Source organism: Poecilia formosa, unplaced genomic scaffold, assembly GCF_000485575.1.
Source record: "Poecilia formosa unplaced genomic scaffold, Poecilia_formosa-5.1.2 Scaffold589, whole genome shotgun sequence".
NCBI classification, from domain to species: domain Eukaryota; kingdom Metazoa; phylum Chordata; class Actinopteri; order Cyprinodontiformes; family Poeciliidae; genus Poecilia; species Poecilia formosa.
Window position 1 is genome coordinate 141,406 of NW_006800528.1, and position 14,749 is coordinate 156,154.

General features: G+C 35.3%; 1 protein-coding gene across 1 annotated transcript in view; it reads left to right on the forward strand.

Annotated features, from left to right (window-relative positions):
• LOC103129896 (sialoadhesin-like) overlaps positions 1–8,748 on the forward strand; it is a 14,428-nt gene extending 5,680 nt beyond the window's left edge. Inside the window, exons 2-13 of the mRNA XM_007541120.2 lie at positions 710–967; positions 2,080–2,388; positions 2,931–3,197; positions 4,647–4,895; positions 5,098–5,214; positions 5,347–5,362; positions 5,445–5,524; positions 6,592–6,642; positions 6,734–6,796; positions 6,890–6,949; positions 7,382–7,447; positions 7,575–8,748. Of these exons, the coding sequence (XP_007541182.2) occupies positions 710–967; positions 2,080–2,388; positions 2,931–3,197; positions 4,647–4,895; positions 5,098–5,214; positions 5,347–5,362; positions 5,445–5,524; positions 6,592–6,642; positions 6,734–6,796; positions 6,890–6,949; positions 7,382–7,447; positions 7,575–7,660 (1,622 nt within the window). The 3' untranslated portion in view covers positions 7,661–8,748. The remainder of the gene's footprint in view (positions 1–709; positions 968–2,079; positions 2,389–2,930; positions 3,198–4,646; positions 4,896–5,097; positions 5,215–5,346; positions 5,363–5,444; positions 5,525–6,591; positions 6,643–6,733; positions 6,797–6,889; positions 6,950–7,381; positions 7,448–7,574) is intronic.
• The last annotated feature ends 6,001 nt before the right edge of the window (positions 8,749–14,749 follow it).

Consider the following 14,749-nt stretch of genomic DNA (forward strand, 5'->3'; position numbering starts at 1 on the left):
ATATATCATTTTTTTGTTTAATGTCATTCTACTGTTATTGTTTACATATTCACTTGAAGAAAATATATTCTCTATAACAAATCAAGCCTGCTTTTGCTGGACAGGCAAAAACCTGCATTATTATTTGTGTTCAGCTTCACTTTGTTTCTTTTAATTTTCTAACTTGATGTTTTTGTGTGTGAACAGTTTCTAAACTGACTGATCCTGAAAACCAGCTGGTCTCTGGAAGTAAAGACAGTCTGGTGTAAAAAACCAGGAAGTAACTGAGAAATAATAGTTATTAGATCATTAATAACTATTATTAAAACCCACAAACATCCAAGCAGTATTTCAAAATATCCAACAACAATAAAGCAGCTGCTTTACTCTATCATTTAATTTCTGAATTAAATTCATATTTACCCTGATCATTTCAACATATTTAAATTTGATCAAAATGGGTATTTTTGCACAAGAGTTTGAAACCAATCCTTAATTTCTTTCTCAGCTGCTGGCAGAGAGTCTGACTTCACTGTAATATTTTAAAGGGTTTTACTAACTAAAACAAACACATTTTAAAAGAGCTCCTGGATAGTTTTGATCAAATTCACTCACTAAAGTTAAAGAAATGTTTCCTGCAACTTAAGAAAGTGATTTTAGTCACTATAAGTGTTACGTTAAATATTCATAGCTATTCTGGTAAATGCCTAACTATATATTTTTCCTATAGATCCCAATAAACCCAGTTTGGTTCTTCAACCCAACTGGTCTCAGATCTACAGAGGAGAGAAAGTCACTCTGAGATGTGAGATCCAGGGAGGAACTCAGTGGACGTATGAATGGAGAACAACCAATAGAAACTCTCCATCATCCAGTGAATACAAGATCAACTCAGCTACTGAGTCCCTCAGTGGAGAATACAGCTGTAGAGGAAAAAGAGAAGGGTTTTCCTGGACACCATGGAGTAATGTTGTTAACATAGCTGTGTGTAAGTTGAAGTAATAATTTATTATATTTCATTTTGTTTCACTAAGACAGAATTTTTCTTCTGACAATTTTAAAACCTTCTTGTTTGGCACTTAAAAAATATTTCAATTGAAATTTGAAGCAAAGTAACAGAACAGCAGAAAAACATCAGAAAACATTTTTCATCCATAAATGGGTTAAATTTGCTACAATGTAAATGTAAACCTGTAATAGTGCATTGATAGTTTATCATGCTTATGTCCTATCAGATATTACATATAACTGTTAGGCATATAAAAGCTTTAAACCCATTTTTAATTAATTAATTTATTTTTTATTGATTAAGATTTTCAGGTCGTCTTTGTTAGTGAGTTTTATTCATATGAAAGCAGGAAGAGACCAATGAAAATCTGAAGAACTTCAGAAAATCCAGAGAAACTTTGATCAAAATAAAAAAAAAGTTTAAGAGCTTAAATCAATAAATGTGACTTGGGAGCTGAAATTAAACTCAAAATTTAAGAATAAAACATGAAATTAAACTGTTTAAAATAATAATAATAATAAAAAAACAAATAAAATACTATATCTAACTTAAGTTTTTCAACCTGTTAAGGAAATAAATAAATCTTACATAAGGTGAAACACTGAGTCAATCAAGAACATATCAAAATTAATTTTGATTATTATTTTATTAAGAAATTAAGCAAAGAATATAGCAATGAGTCCCTTGACTAGTCCAGGGAAGTGAAGAAAAGATGAAGGTACATCGGTTTTAATATCCACCAGGCCTCTTACAGAGATTGGAGCAAAAGGGAGGATCCCACCAGTTTCAGTTTACTTCACAACTCTGGATTTTGCACCTGCAGAATGTGACCCTGAATAGTTCAAACCCAGGACAGAAATACCATTTATTATGTGATTCCAGCGAGCTGCCTCCATCATGAAGGTGCTTTCTAGATAAAATTGATTGAAATAAAACAAAGTTTTGACATAGCAAACCAAAGGGAATCTGTTATTTTTTGTACTTTAATTGAAATACATGAGATAGAATAATAATCCTTAAAAATATTTAAAATGAAAAGATGAGAGATGATCAGGACAAATGTTCTGACCCAGTTTCTAATCTCTCTCCAGCACCCAAACCTCAGCCTGTCCTCTCTGTGTCTCCATCATGGCTGAATCCTGGAGCCTCAGTGACTCTGAGTTGTGAGGGTTTGGAGCATCAACCAGCAGGATGGAGGTTCTTCTGGTATAAAGCTGTTCCTGGTCCATCCAGCAGCTCCTACACCTCTGAGCTGCTTCCTGGCAGCACCAATGGTTCTGAGCAGAACTCCTTCATCATTAATGGACCGACTCTCACAGCAGGATTTGTGTGCAGAGCAGGAAGAGGAGAACCAGAGTTTTACACTTATTACAGTGAACCAAAGTTTATCTGGTCTGCAGGTCAGTTCATATTCGTCTCTTTACTCTTATCAAAACAAAAAAATACATATTTTCTACATAGTTCACTGATGGATCATTCATATTATTGGATAATAAACATACGTTACCCTGGATTCTTACTGTAATATTTGCATTTGTTTCATGTGTAACCTGAAATAAATATATGGTAAAAAGTTATGTTGTGTCGATCTTTTGACAAATCCACACAATTGTTTAAAGAAATCCTAAAGAAATCAGCAGGTTGGAGATTAAATCAACAGCTATAGGGCTCAATTAAAACATTGATCAGGAAAAGCTGTTAAACATTTGAAAAAAAAATCCAATGTATATTTGTAAAAAAAAAAAAAAATAATTATTTCCTCATTGGTAGTTTATTTCCTTTGAGAAGCCCTGAAATATTTAGAAAGTTTTGAAGCTGAAATAAAAGTTTGATCAACTTGCTGAATTGTTTGCTGTGACCTTTATAACTAGAAACAAACTATTTGTAATGAAACATTTTAACGATGTTTCTGGTCTCAGATGAAATCCTGTCTTGTTTCCAGATCCTCGTCCAGCAGCTTCTCTCTCAGTGAATCCTGACAGAGTTCAACACTTTTACTATGACCCTCTGTCTCTGAGCTGTGAGGGAAACTCTACTGAGTGGAGAGTGAAGAGGTTTACAGAAAGAGGCTACTTGTCATACTGCTCCATCTGGGGGACAATGACTGGATCTACATGTACCATTAAATCACACTGGTTTGATAGTGGAGTTTACTGGTGTGAGTCTGGATCAGGAGAGTTCAGCAATGCTGTCAACATCACTGCACAGAGTAAGATTTGGTTTATTATCTTTTGTCTTTCTCTAAACATCATAGTGTAAATATACCACAGACTTCATGGAAGATTTTTGACTTTTTCTGCTGTATTGAACAGACTGAGGTTAAATCACAAAGATAATTCATTGGGTAGATTTTTTTGTGCCATTTTTCTTCTCTTTAGGTATCTGGGGGGAGGAGGGGTTCTTTTGTCTGTTTGTTTTTGTTTTAATTATTTTTAATTGCTATTTAAAAGCTGTTCAGAGTAAAATGTAAAATTGATCATCCATGATGTAAATTGTCTGCAGCTAAAATCAACTCACCAGATTAAATCACTTAAAACAGTACAAACATTTTTGGCCTAAAGACATAATTCCAGGATACATTTGTTTTTATGATATGCATTTATGATTGTACAGTTTTCTTCTGTAAGGTTAAACTATTTCTCCAAAATTACCTTAAATTGTGATTTAGTGAGGCTTTATCCATATTCTGCAATTACATCCTTTTAAATTATTTGTTTAAAACCCTGTGCAGTGAACAGCAGACCCATGTAATGTTTAACCGATTTTCTGGACTTAAAGAAGCAGATCTGACTGAAGTTTACCTTTCAATCTCAGGTGAACACAGGCTAGGGGATGTGGTAAGATCAAACAGAGAAACTGATTTATCAAAGATCAGAAGAAGATGGATGATAATTTGTAGTAAAAGTTAAGAAATTACTTCATTCATACATATTCCATAATCCATCAAAAAATTAATGAAATTTCTTTGCATGGATTTTCATTCATTTGACATGTGTGTAGACAGTTCATTGAATTATATATTACAATTATTACAAGTAACAGTAATAACCACTTTTTGTTTGACAATTCTTTATAAGATTGTGATTCTGACCAATGAAAACAGACATAAAATTAACTTAGAAATACAACTGAGCTAAAAATAATTTTTACCTCTGGTAGAAATTATATATATATATATATATGGATAGGAAATAGTATTGTCTTTGTTTAGAAAAAAAATCTAACATGTTTAGACCCTTCACAAAATTCAGCATAGAAATATTTTTGGCATTACATAAAAAACAAATAAGTACGTTTTAATGGCAGCCCGGCATTTTGCATGTTTCCACTTGTGTTTTGATTATTTGTCTTTGGGGATGACCTCAAGTTACCATAAGCATAATATTTAGCTCTCTTCACATATCCTCTATCAGACTGAAAGTGAGTCAGGCTGAACTGCTCCTAAACCTTTCTTCCAATGACTTGCTGCAGAACAACTATTAGAAGAATTTAGCACATTTTTTAATCTGATAAATGATCAGATAATTATCAATTAAAACTATTTTATTTGATCATTCAGATCATGTAAAATAATAGTGCACAAAAAATGACAACACTTAGCACTTTTGACACAGATTAGAGAAGTTCTTGAACTGAATTTTCTCTGATTGTTTTACAGATGATTATTATGATAGGATTATCCTGCTGAGTCCTGTTCATCCTGTGACTGAGGGAGATCCTGTTACTCTGAGATGCAGAAATAAAGATCAACTTCTCTCCAACGTGTTTTTCTATCATAATGATAAACTCCTCCATAATGACAGCAGAGAGGACCTGAATATCTCTGCAGTGTCAAAGTCAGATGAAGGTTTCTACAAATGTCAACATTCAGGAAAAGATTCACCAAGGAGCTGGATGTCTGTTAGAGGTGAGGAGGAGGAAAATGTTTAATGGATTTTATTCATTAAAACTGTTACAATGTTAAAGAAGAACAAAATGAACACTGAAGATGTTTTTGTTGCTGATATTTGTCAGTATTTTAGCCTAAAGTCACTTTTTCTTCAAACAGGAAATGTCATATAATCTGCAGATCAAAAACATTTTTCCTTGCTAATGTTTCTCATTTCCAGTAGCTATAACCAGTCCAGTCAGCTCTTCAGTTCCTGTAATGTTCATCATTGGACCTGTTGTTGGAATCCTCCTTATTATTCTGCTGCTCTTGTTGTGGCGCTGCAATCAGTCAAAAGGTGACACATTTTTCTCCTCACATTGGATCAGATTGTTCATAATCACTTAAATTATTCAGATATGGACATTCATTCTCTATACAACCTAGCAGAAAGATGATTGAATAATCAAAATATGTTTATTTTTATCAGGTTTGTGCTGCATCAGGTAAGTAGATAGCATCTTTTTTTCCTCCCCATTATAAATCATTATTTAAGATGTAAATATAATGTATTTATTCTGTTTTCAGGTCAAAGGGCTCAGAGGTCAGAGGCCAGAGCTCCACCACAAACCAGCCTGAAGGTCATGAATATAGATCTCTTTCTCATGGTCAGAGTTTTATTCATGTGTTTTTACTAACAACGATAGATGAACACAATCAGTTCCTCTCTGTGTTGGCGCTGACCTGCAAAACGCAAACTATTGTTGTTTAATGCTGCTTTAGACAGAATGATTGTTCATTAGCTCAAGATGATTATGTTGCTATAGTGGGAGCAACAGATGTTATGTGAAATGCACTTTGCACATAAGAGCATCATCATGATATGCTGTGAGTTAGCAATATCACAAGGAGATAGCATAGCACTGGCTATACTATCTTCTTAGCACTGACTATGCTATGCTATGAGATAGCATAGCACTTTCCTATCTCATAGCATTATGCTATCTCGTAGCCGGTGCTATGAGATAGCATAGCCAGTGCTATGCTATGATAGCATAAAAAGCATAGCGCTATGCTGTACTATGAGATAGCATTGGCTCATCTCAAATCAAAATCAAATCAAATTTTATTTGTATAGCACATTTCAGCAGCAAGGCATTTCAAAGTGCTTTACATCATAACAAACACAAAAACACAGTCATGCAACATAGAATCAACAATCAAAACATCAACTCATTGTGAGACAAGCCAATGCTGAGATTTGTTGTTGTGTTTAGTTGTTATTCTGTGTGTTTCTGTCTGCTGTGATATAAAAGCTTTAAGGAGTTCAGATTGAAGTCCTGAAGAATAAATATTGTTTCATTTCTCTGACAAAGTGAAAAATGTTTTATTTTAGCTGTTTTATGTGACTGGGCATAATAAGATACACATTTCTAATTAACATAAGTTTGTTTGCTGTATGTGTTATGTAGCTTTATGTTAGTTTTTATGTGTGTAAAATGTCCAAGTGAACGCTTATTGCAATTCTGTTGTTTTTTTTGTTGTTGTTTTTTTCATGTTTCCTGTGTGGCTGTCTGTCTGGTTTTGCTGCTGATGATGTTTAGATCAAATTGTTCATGTCAAAGAGAAATCTCAGTCTGATTTTCTATTTTCAGGAAAATTTGTCAGAAGCTTACATATACTGTTTGTAATTAAATTCAAATTATCCGATTTTTCCTCTTTCTATTCACTGCAGAGAATGCTCATCTCTACGACATGATAGGCTCGGCTGAAGCTGCTGGAAATGGTAGATCATATATTTTCAAGATGCTTTAGATTAAATAATTGGGTAATTTACAGACAAGTAAATAATCTTTGTTTAATCTGTAATATTTCAGCAGCAGATGGACACCCAGAAGTTACATACTCTCTGATTGAAATGAAATCCTTTGGGAAAGAGAGTGAGTCCCACTTATATACAATATGCACCATGAAAAAATGACTGAGAATGGTTTTATCCAACATGTTGGTGATTATTTTATGATTTTGTCCAGGGAGACAAGGTGAACCAGAAGAGGGCGCTGTTTACTCTGAGGTGAAAACAGGAGCTGCAGGTAAAGCTTCATGAATGATACGATAGTTGATCAAGTTTATTTCCTCAATAGCCAGCGATTGTAGATAGCCAGCTTCTAAACTAAAAAAAAAATATATAAGACTTCTGACACCAAGTATTACTTAAGTTTACTAGTGTCACTAAGACATCTTAATAATCTATAATATTTAGAGCATAAATATGCCTTTAATATAGTTTTAAGTTAGTTTAGATTTATTTCAATAGATCCCAAATCAAAGGCCAAAATTGTTGATTAATTTACTCCAACTTTGAGAGCCACTGTCACACCATTACCTAGGCTGCAATGCAAGATTAGTTTCTCACATTTTTAGTGTTTTTCTCTTAACTGTCTGTATGTTTTATAATCCATCAGCTCCATATGAAGGAACATAAATGAGTCAAATATGTCCTGAAACCCGTTTTCTCTTTCCAGACTCGGCTCAAACCTATGCTGAGATCGACCATGAGAAGAAAGTCAAGAAAAAAGCTAAGGACAAAGGTCAGCATTCATCTGCAGTTCTTATTGTGCACATCTTTTAAAGAAAATTCTGCAGAATTAAGTGTGTTGGAATACTTTATTTAATTTTTTTAGATTTGATGTTTTAAATAAATCTCTTCATTGACAGGGAAGTCGCGTCCTGCAGCAGCAGAGGCAGCAGTTTATTCTGAAATCAGATCAGCACCAGCCCTGGAAAACAACGCTGCCATGTAGGCTGGAGACTCTTTTGGTTAATTCTGCAATTTATTACAAAACTCATAACTTATTTGATCACACAATATTTTTATCCATCATAAGAAATCTCCTAGAGAATCTGTATTGGTCATTCAAAGGGGAATTTTCTGAGATCCAAAGTGTGAATGTGCTTATCCCTTTGTTTAGGTATTGCAATGCAACATTTTATAAAGACTCACAAATCGTTTTTTAACACACAAATTTTGCATTGTTTTGTGTTTATTTCTATCTGGAAGTATGTTGCCATTAAAGTTACTAAATTTGATTTGGAACAGTTTGATTTGGTTTCAAGTGAAGCAACTTTGCTTCTTAGTACCTCAATTTAACTTTTAAAAAAATGTTCTGGTTGTATGTTTGTCATCAAGCTCAAGGTAAACTAAGTAGAGATTGATCATTTGACTACAACACATAAAAGCAATACAAGATGATGTTAGACATTTGGGCACAATAGTGATTAAAATTTATTTTACAGTCTCAAGTATAGAGATTGTTTTATTAATGCTACTTGTAACAATGAGCAACAATTATTAGATATATATCTTTGCGCTACTGTTATTATCTGTTATCTGTATTTTAGTTGAAGCTTAGTCCTGCACAGTTGCTATTAAATAAAGTATACACCTTTATTGCTAGATGGCAAGAAAATACTAAACTTCCCATTCAATCTTTGATATGTGTAGAATATGCATCATCAGGCACCTTGGCAGTTTCAAAATCAAATTTGTGAATTAACTCTAACCAGTAATGTTAATTGGTTTAGCAGTAGCAGCTGAATTGATTCATTTTCTGTTTAAAATTATGAAATAGAAATATGTAAAATACGGGATCTTTTTATCTATTCTCGTTGCTTTATTTTACAGCAGTTATGCTCCTTCAGAATATGTTTTTTTGTATAGTTTTTAATTAGATATATATAGCAAGCACGCTGACTTTTATTAAAAGTATATATATTTATAAGTTTTTATGTGTGTCTAAGTTTTTATATTTTTGTGGACTTCAGCAGTCTCTCTGTAGTGGTTTTTGTTTCTTGCTTGTGAGCTGAAATAAAAGTAATGTCATCAATGACTTCTTCAGATTTTTTCTCTTGTCATCTTTTTGTCGATTTCAATAACAACAGGTGATGTTATCCTCTCAGGATGCATGCAAGAGAGACAGAGAGATGGGAGGGCATCATGACCCAGCGGACAGAGAGCCCTGGGTGGATATCGCGCTGCGTAACGAGGCGTTTCCTCTTGCAAACCAGCGTCTGTGAACTTCCAGCACACATAAATTACACGACAGTTTCTAAACCTCCTTAAGTGTTCGCCCCACTGAAATTCAAGTTATTTAGTTTAAACCTGACCCAACCTGAGCCTCATGAAGCTCTCCACAGATGTTAAGCTGAACTGAAGCATTTCATCCAAATATAGAGAAAAGAAAAAATTATTAGAATACATATTTTGTTGATCTTGTTCTATTTTGGAAACTAAACAGATGCACTCAGAAATGACTGTAAATTTACAGCCATAATAATAACATACTGTTATTCCAAAATACGGTAGGATATTGTCAATTTGATGTCTTCTTCTGTTGTCACAATCAAGGCTGACTGGCAGTAAACTACCGCAAAATAATTGGTCAATACAGTTGTTGTTTTTTTTCTAGGAAAGACATTTTACTTGTATTTGCATCTTAGAGAACTGGCATTTAAAGACAATATTAAATGAAAAGAAAAAATACTTTCCATAATAAATATTTTAGGGAATGAATCGAAATCTACAGAGCATAATTAAAAATGTTAGATTACCAGTGCTGGTGTTGCATGTTAAAAATACAATGTTAATTAAACACTTTAGTCAAATTCAAAGATAGGCTTGTCAGTTTCCCTAAAAAGATGATGTTTGATAGAGTTTTTATTTTTTTTTTATTTTTTTTTTTTTTGCAAACAGGCAACATACAAGAACAATATAGGGCACTAGTAGAAACAAACATAGATACAACATCCAAGGGTTTTACAGAACATGGAACAATTAATTTACAAAGTCAAAATCAAATCTGTGCTCGAGGGTTGCAGTTCTTTAAGGGCAGTTATGATTTGAATGGCTTTAGCATTTGAGCTTAGTGAGGATTCAATATAGATATTAATAGAAGATAATAAAATCTGGAAATTAGGCTTTTGCTGTAAATACTTGGAGGTGTGAATACAATATTTACCATAAATAATAAAAAAGTTAACAAAATATAAAAATTATTTTTGGCAAGTTCATATTTCTCCATTCCAAACAAAACATCCTTATTTGTTAAAGTTAAAGTAATATTGAGATTTTTTTTGTGAAACAAAATTGACATATCTCTCCAGAATATTTTTGGTGTAATTACAATCCCAAAAAAGATGAACAAGCTTTTATTCATTAATTTTACAGAAAGTACACATAGGGTCCAGATCCCATTTATATCTTTTTATCAAAAATGTTTTATCAGGATACACATTATGAATAATTTTATAAGAAATTTCTCTTACTTTATTATTTATTAAGTATTTTTTTAGGAGCAACCAAGTCCACTACCAATTTATATTTTCAAAAATGTTGGACCAATAAAATGTACAAGCTGGTGAAAAAACAACATCTCGTAATACAATATTACAAAACAAAAGATTTCTGATGTGCGCAAATAAAAGTTTGTGTTTTGCAAATAACTTTTTTAAGTTTATGAAACAAAAATGAGTTATTTAATATGAAAAACTTTTTGTTTTAAAAAAAGAAATCGTTAAAATTCCAAATGTTTTGATTACTATTTTATTTTACTTAACTGAGGTTAGTTTATTTTTTTTCATTGAATAATTGTGAAACAAATTTAACTTCATACTCTGCGAACCAGACTAAACTTACTTAAAGTCTGGATTGAGTTTTTCCCTGACACACTTTTATTAGACATTACATACATTATATGAGTCATGGTAGCTCATGGTGAGTTATTTTTAATTCTAAATTACTATCCTTAGTGGACTTTTATTTAAGTGCTATTCTCCTTCAAGATAAATTTACCTAACGCTAGAATAAATGCCTCTTGCTCAGCGTTTCTCAACCCTGGTCCTCACCGCCCCCCTGTCCTGCATGTTTTAGGTATTTCCCTTCTGCCAAACACCTGAATTGTATCTCTGGGTGATTTACAGGCTTCTGTGGTACTTGATGGTCATGCAATCATTTGAATCAGCTGTTCTGGAAAAGAGGCACATCTGAAACATGCAGAGCAGGGGGGCGGTGAGGACCAGGGTTGAGAAACACTGATCTAGAATAAATACCTCTCTGCTTAAACCGCTACTCCGTGCTGAAGAAGAAACAACGTTCAACACTTTCCGTTATCTGACGAGCAGCAAGTCACCAAAAACTTTATTTTCAATTCACCAAAAACTGTTCTGTAATCTGAAACGTTCATATTGACCTAGAATAGGGTTAGGGCACTTGGGGGCAAGGAGCAAAAGGGGCAGTTGCTCAATACCCCTCTACCCCCCACCCCCCCTCTCTGCACGTGCCTGTTTGTCAATCACCAAAGTTTCCATATTTTTTTACATCTGGGGGGAACCGGAGCACCCGGAGAAAACCCCCCACTAAACACGAGTAGAACAAACAGAAAGAGGCGCCTGGTTGAGAACCAAGACCTCTTTTCTGTGAAGATGCTGCATCACCGTGACAACCATTTATTTTTGTCTAAAATGTGAGACGTAATTTAGAATTTTAAATGGTTCAGGACTGACCTCTAAAACAAGATTCTTTCTTTTCTCACAACAAACTGACTTTTTGTTTTGTTTCCCCAATTTGAACTGTTTGCAAATTCAATTTTCTAGATATTGATACTACATTTTTGAGGACAATTTACATTAGTCAATCGCCCTAATTTATATCATTTTTAAAATCTGGGGCGAACCGGAGCACCCGGAGAAAACCCCACATCAACACAGGAGAACAGAAACTCCCACATAAAGAGACGCCTGGTTGAGAACGAAGACGTTGTTTCTGTGAAGATGCAGTTTTAATCACTGCATCACTGTGCTGAACCTTTTTTTTTTTTTTTTTTGTCTAAAATGTGAGATGTAATTTGGGCTTTTGGAAATCTGGGGAAACCGGAGTACCCGGAGAAAACCCAGGCCATCTTTTTTTTGTGTTTGGGGGGGAGATCTAAAAAATAATACATGTATTTTGGGGTTTTGCAAACAGTTCAGAACTTTACTAGACACTTTTTTCTAGTCGCTTGTGTTGAGATGCTTTACCAAGGTCGAGAAAGAGTCACACGCTGTTAGACAAAGGGCCCATAGTAAAGAGTTACATTTGTTTACATTCTGTTACATTCTGTTAGACACCAAGGTCCATTTCTCACGAGAAACAGAAACTTATCAGGCCACAGAGACATGGTGTGATTTCAGGGAGTGTTTTCAGTCCTTATAATCACCTACCCTCCTTCTTCTCCTCAGACGCTGCACAGACTTTTTTAGAAACTCTTCTCGGATGTAATGGTAAAGCGTCTCCTTTCAGCACTGAAAGTTAATAAAATAAGTAAAGTCTGAATGCTTTTCTTGGCTGATTTTATGCTCTGTGTGTCAATACAAATTATGATTCATCGATTGAGATTCTCATTCTCAACACTTGCTACAGAGGTTTTCTTGCTTTTCTTCTACTTTTGTGGTTTCATGAGCCTCAAACTGTGTCGTATCTTTTTCCACACTGATCTTTCTTTGGCGTCTGCCTCTACTGGGTCCTCTAACACGGTGGTGCCCAAAGTCGGTCCTGGAGGGCCGGCATCCTGCATGTTTCTCTCCCTGGTTTTACACACCTGCATCAAATGATGGCTCATTAGAGGCCTAAGAGGAACATAGACAGGCTGAGGAGGTTGTTACTACCACCAGGGAGAGAACTAGAACATGCAGGATGCCGGCCCTCCAGGACCGACTTTGGGCACCACTGCTTACTGGGGTAGCGTTGTTCTTAACTAGAGTCGACGCCTTGCCACTTTCCTCCTCGGTGGTCCAAAGTCGTCTCTTTCTTTAAGCTCGTTTTTCAGTGTCTCCAGCTCCCTTTTATAGTAAAACTCACAGCTTGAGTACCGTTGCTGGAGAGCCGTCAGTTCTTTTTGCAAATGATCTCTCTCAGCTCCAAGTTTGTCAATAATATTTTGATCACTCAGCATTTTGTTTGAGAATTCCTCCATTTTTTGATCGATGCTCTGCTTAAATTCTTCCGCTTGATGTTTTATGGCAGTGTATGAGATTGTCGCCTGTTCCAGAGAAACTTGGAGATTATGAATCGCCTGCGTTGATTCCTGGTGTAATAAAGAAAACTGTCCTGCCATCCTCTGATTCATGCTGTGGTTTTCCACTTTTAGTGCCTCAATTAGCTGATGGTCACTTTTTGTTCTTTCTAAATGAGCTTCTCTCTCAAGGTTCAGCTGGTGACTATGAGCTTCCAAGTGGTGCCTCAGAGCAGAAACATCTGCTTCATACCTTGCTCTGAGTTCCTGGTAACAAACTGAACTTTGCTCTAGAGACCGTTGGAGATGTTCAATGACCTGAGTCGATTCCTGCTTTAACAATGAAAGTTGTTGTGCCATCTTTTGACTCAGGTCGTTGTTTTCTGCTCTGAGAGCCTCAATGAGCTGAAGGTCATTCTTTGTTTTTTCTAAACTGACTTCTTTCTCATGATTCATTTGCTGCCTCAGAGCAGAAACCTCTGCTTCATACTTTGCTCTGAGTTCCTGGTAACAAACTGAACGTTGCTCTAGAGATCCTTGGAGATTTTCAATGACCTGAGTCGATTCCTGCTTTAACAATGAAAATTGTTGTGCCATCTTTTGACTCAGGTCATTGTTTTCTGCTCTGAGAGCCTCAATGAGCTGACGGTCATTCTTTGTTTTTTCTAAACTGACTTCTTTCTCACGATTCATTTGCTGCCTCAAAGCAGAAACGTCTGATTCGTATCTCCAGTTCAGTTCTCGGTATGAAATGTTTATCTGCTCCAGCTGACTCTTCAGAAGCTTATTCGTTTCCTCCAGGCAGGACATTTTCTCTTGGAGATTATCTTTCTCCGCTCTCAAATCTTCTACAATTTGTTGGGCCTGATTGATTCTGTCGTCTTCTTGTTTAGATTGGTGCTCCTCTGCTGCCATCAGGTCTTTTTCCATCTCTTTGAGCTGGCTGGCGAACATCTCTTTAAGTTTCCTCTGCTTCTTCAGCTCAGCTTTTGTGTTCTCCAGGTCTCTCTGGATGGAGGCCAACCTTTGGTTCTCCTGGACGCCAGCAGGAGCCGGTCTGTTCTCCTGCAAAGGTTGCTGATGTTGATCACAAGGCTGGGGTTTCCTCCCACCGTTGCGGCGCTGTTGGTTTTGATTGGACATGTTTTTTCCAAACAATGATTTTTCAAATCTCACAACTCCTGAATTGCTTTGCGTATGTCTGAACTCGTCAGTGGTGTAGCAAGCAAAGACAAGAAGGTAGAAGTTTGTTACAAACATACAGAGCTGATGACATCACAAGCATGACTCTGGCTGTGACATCACAGAGGTTTCCTTCATCTTTGGAATGTGTTGCCGTTGGTTACACTGTCTGTTGTTATACAAGCAGTTTATGGAGAGACATGTTTTTTTTGTTTATTTGTTTTTTTGGCAATATTTACATAAAATATGTCTGAATTTAGATTTCCAATGAAACGTAAAACCTTTCAAAAGTGCAGACAGTTTCAACTTTTTACCTGGAGAACATGGTGAAGGTCACAAAATCGCTCATTATACGAACAATTTTTGTCAGAGTATTATCTCTGATCTGTACGCTGTCTCACAGCTGATGGCGGCACATTAGTCAAAATAAGAGACAAATAAAAAGTCTAACTTGACCTCTGCTCCAAATTATGGATATTTTTGCCTCCTATCATTATGTAACCTCTCCCTTTTTCTTCTGTTTTGTTTCCTTTCTTTTTTTGAGGATCAGCAAATAACTCGTTGGTGTCTTACCAGCACCATGTGGTAGGAAGTGTCGTTAAACCTTTGAATTACATGCAGGCGGAAAGTCCAGCAGAAAAGTGGTATCGGTTTGGAGTATCG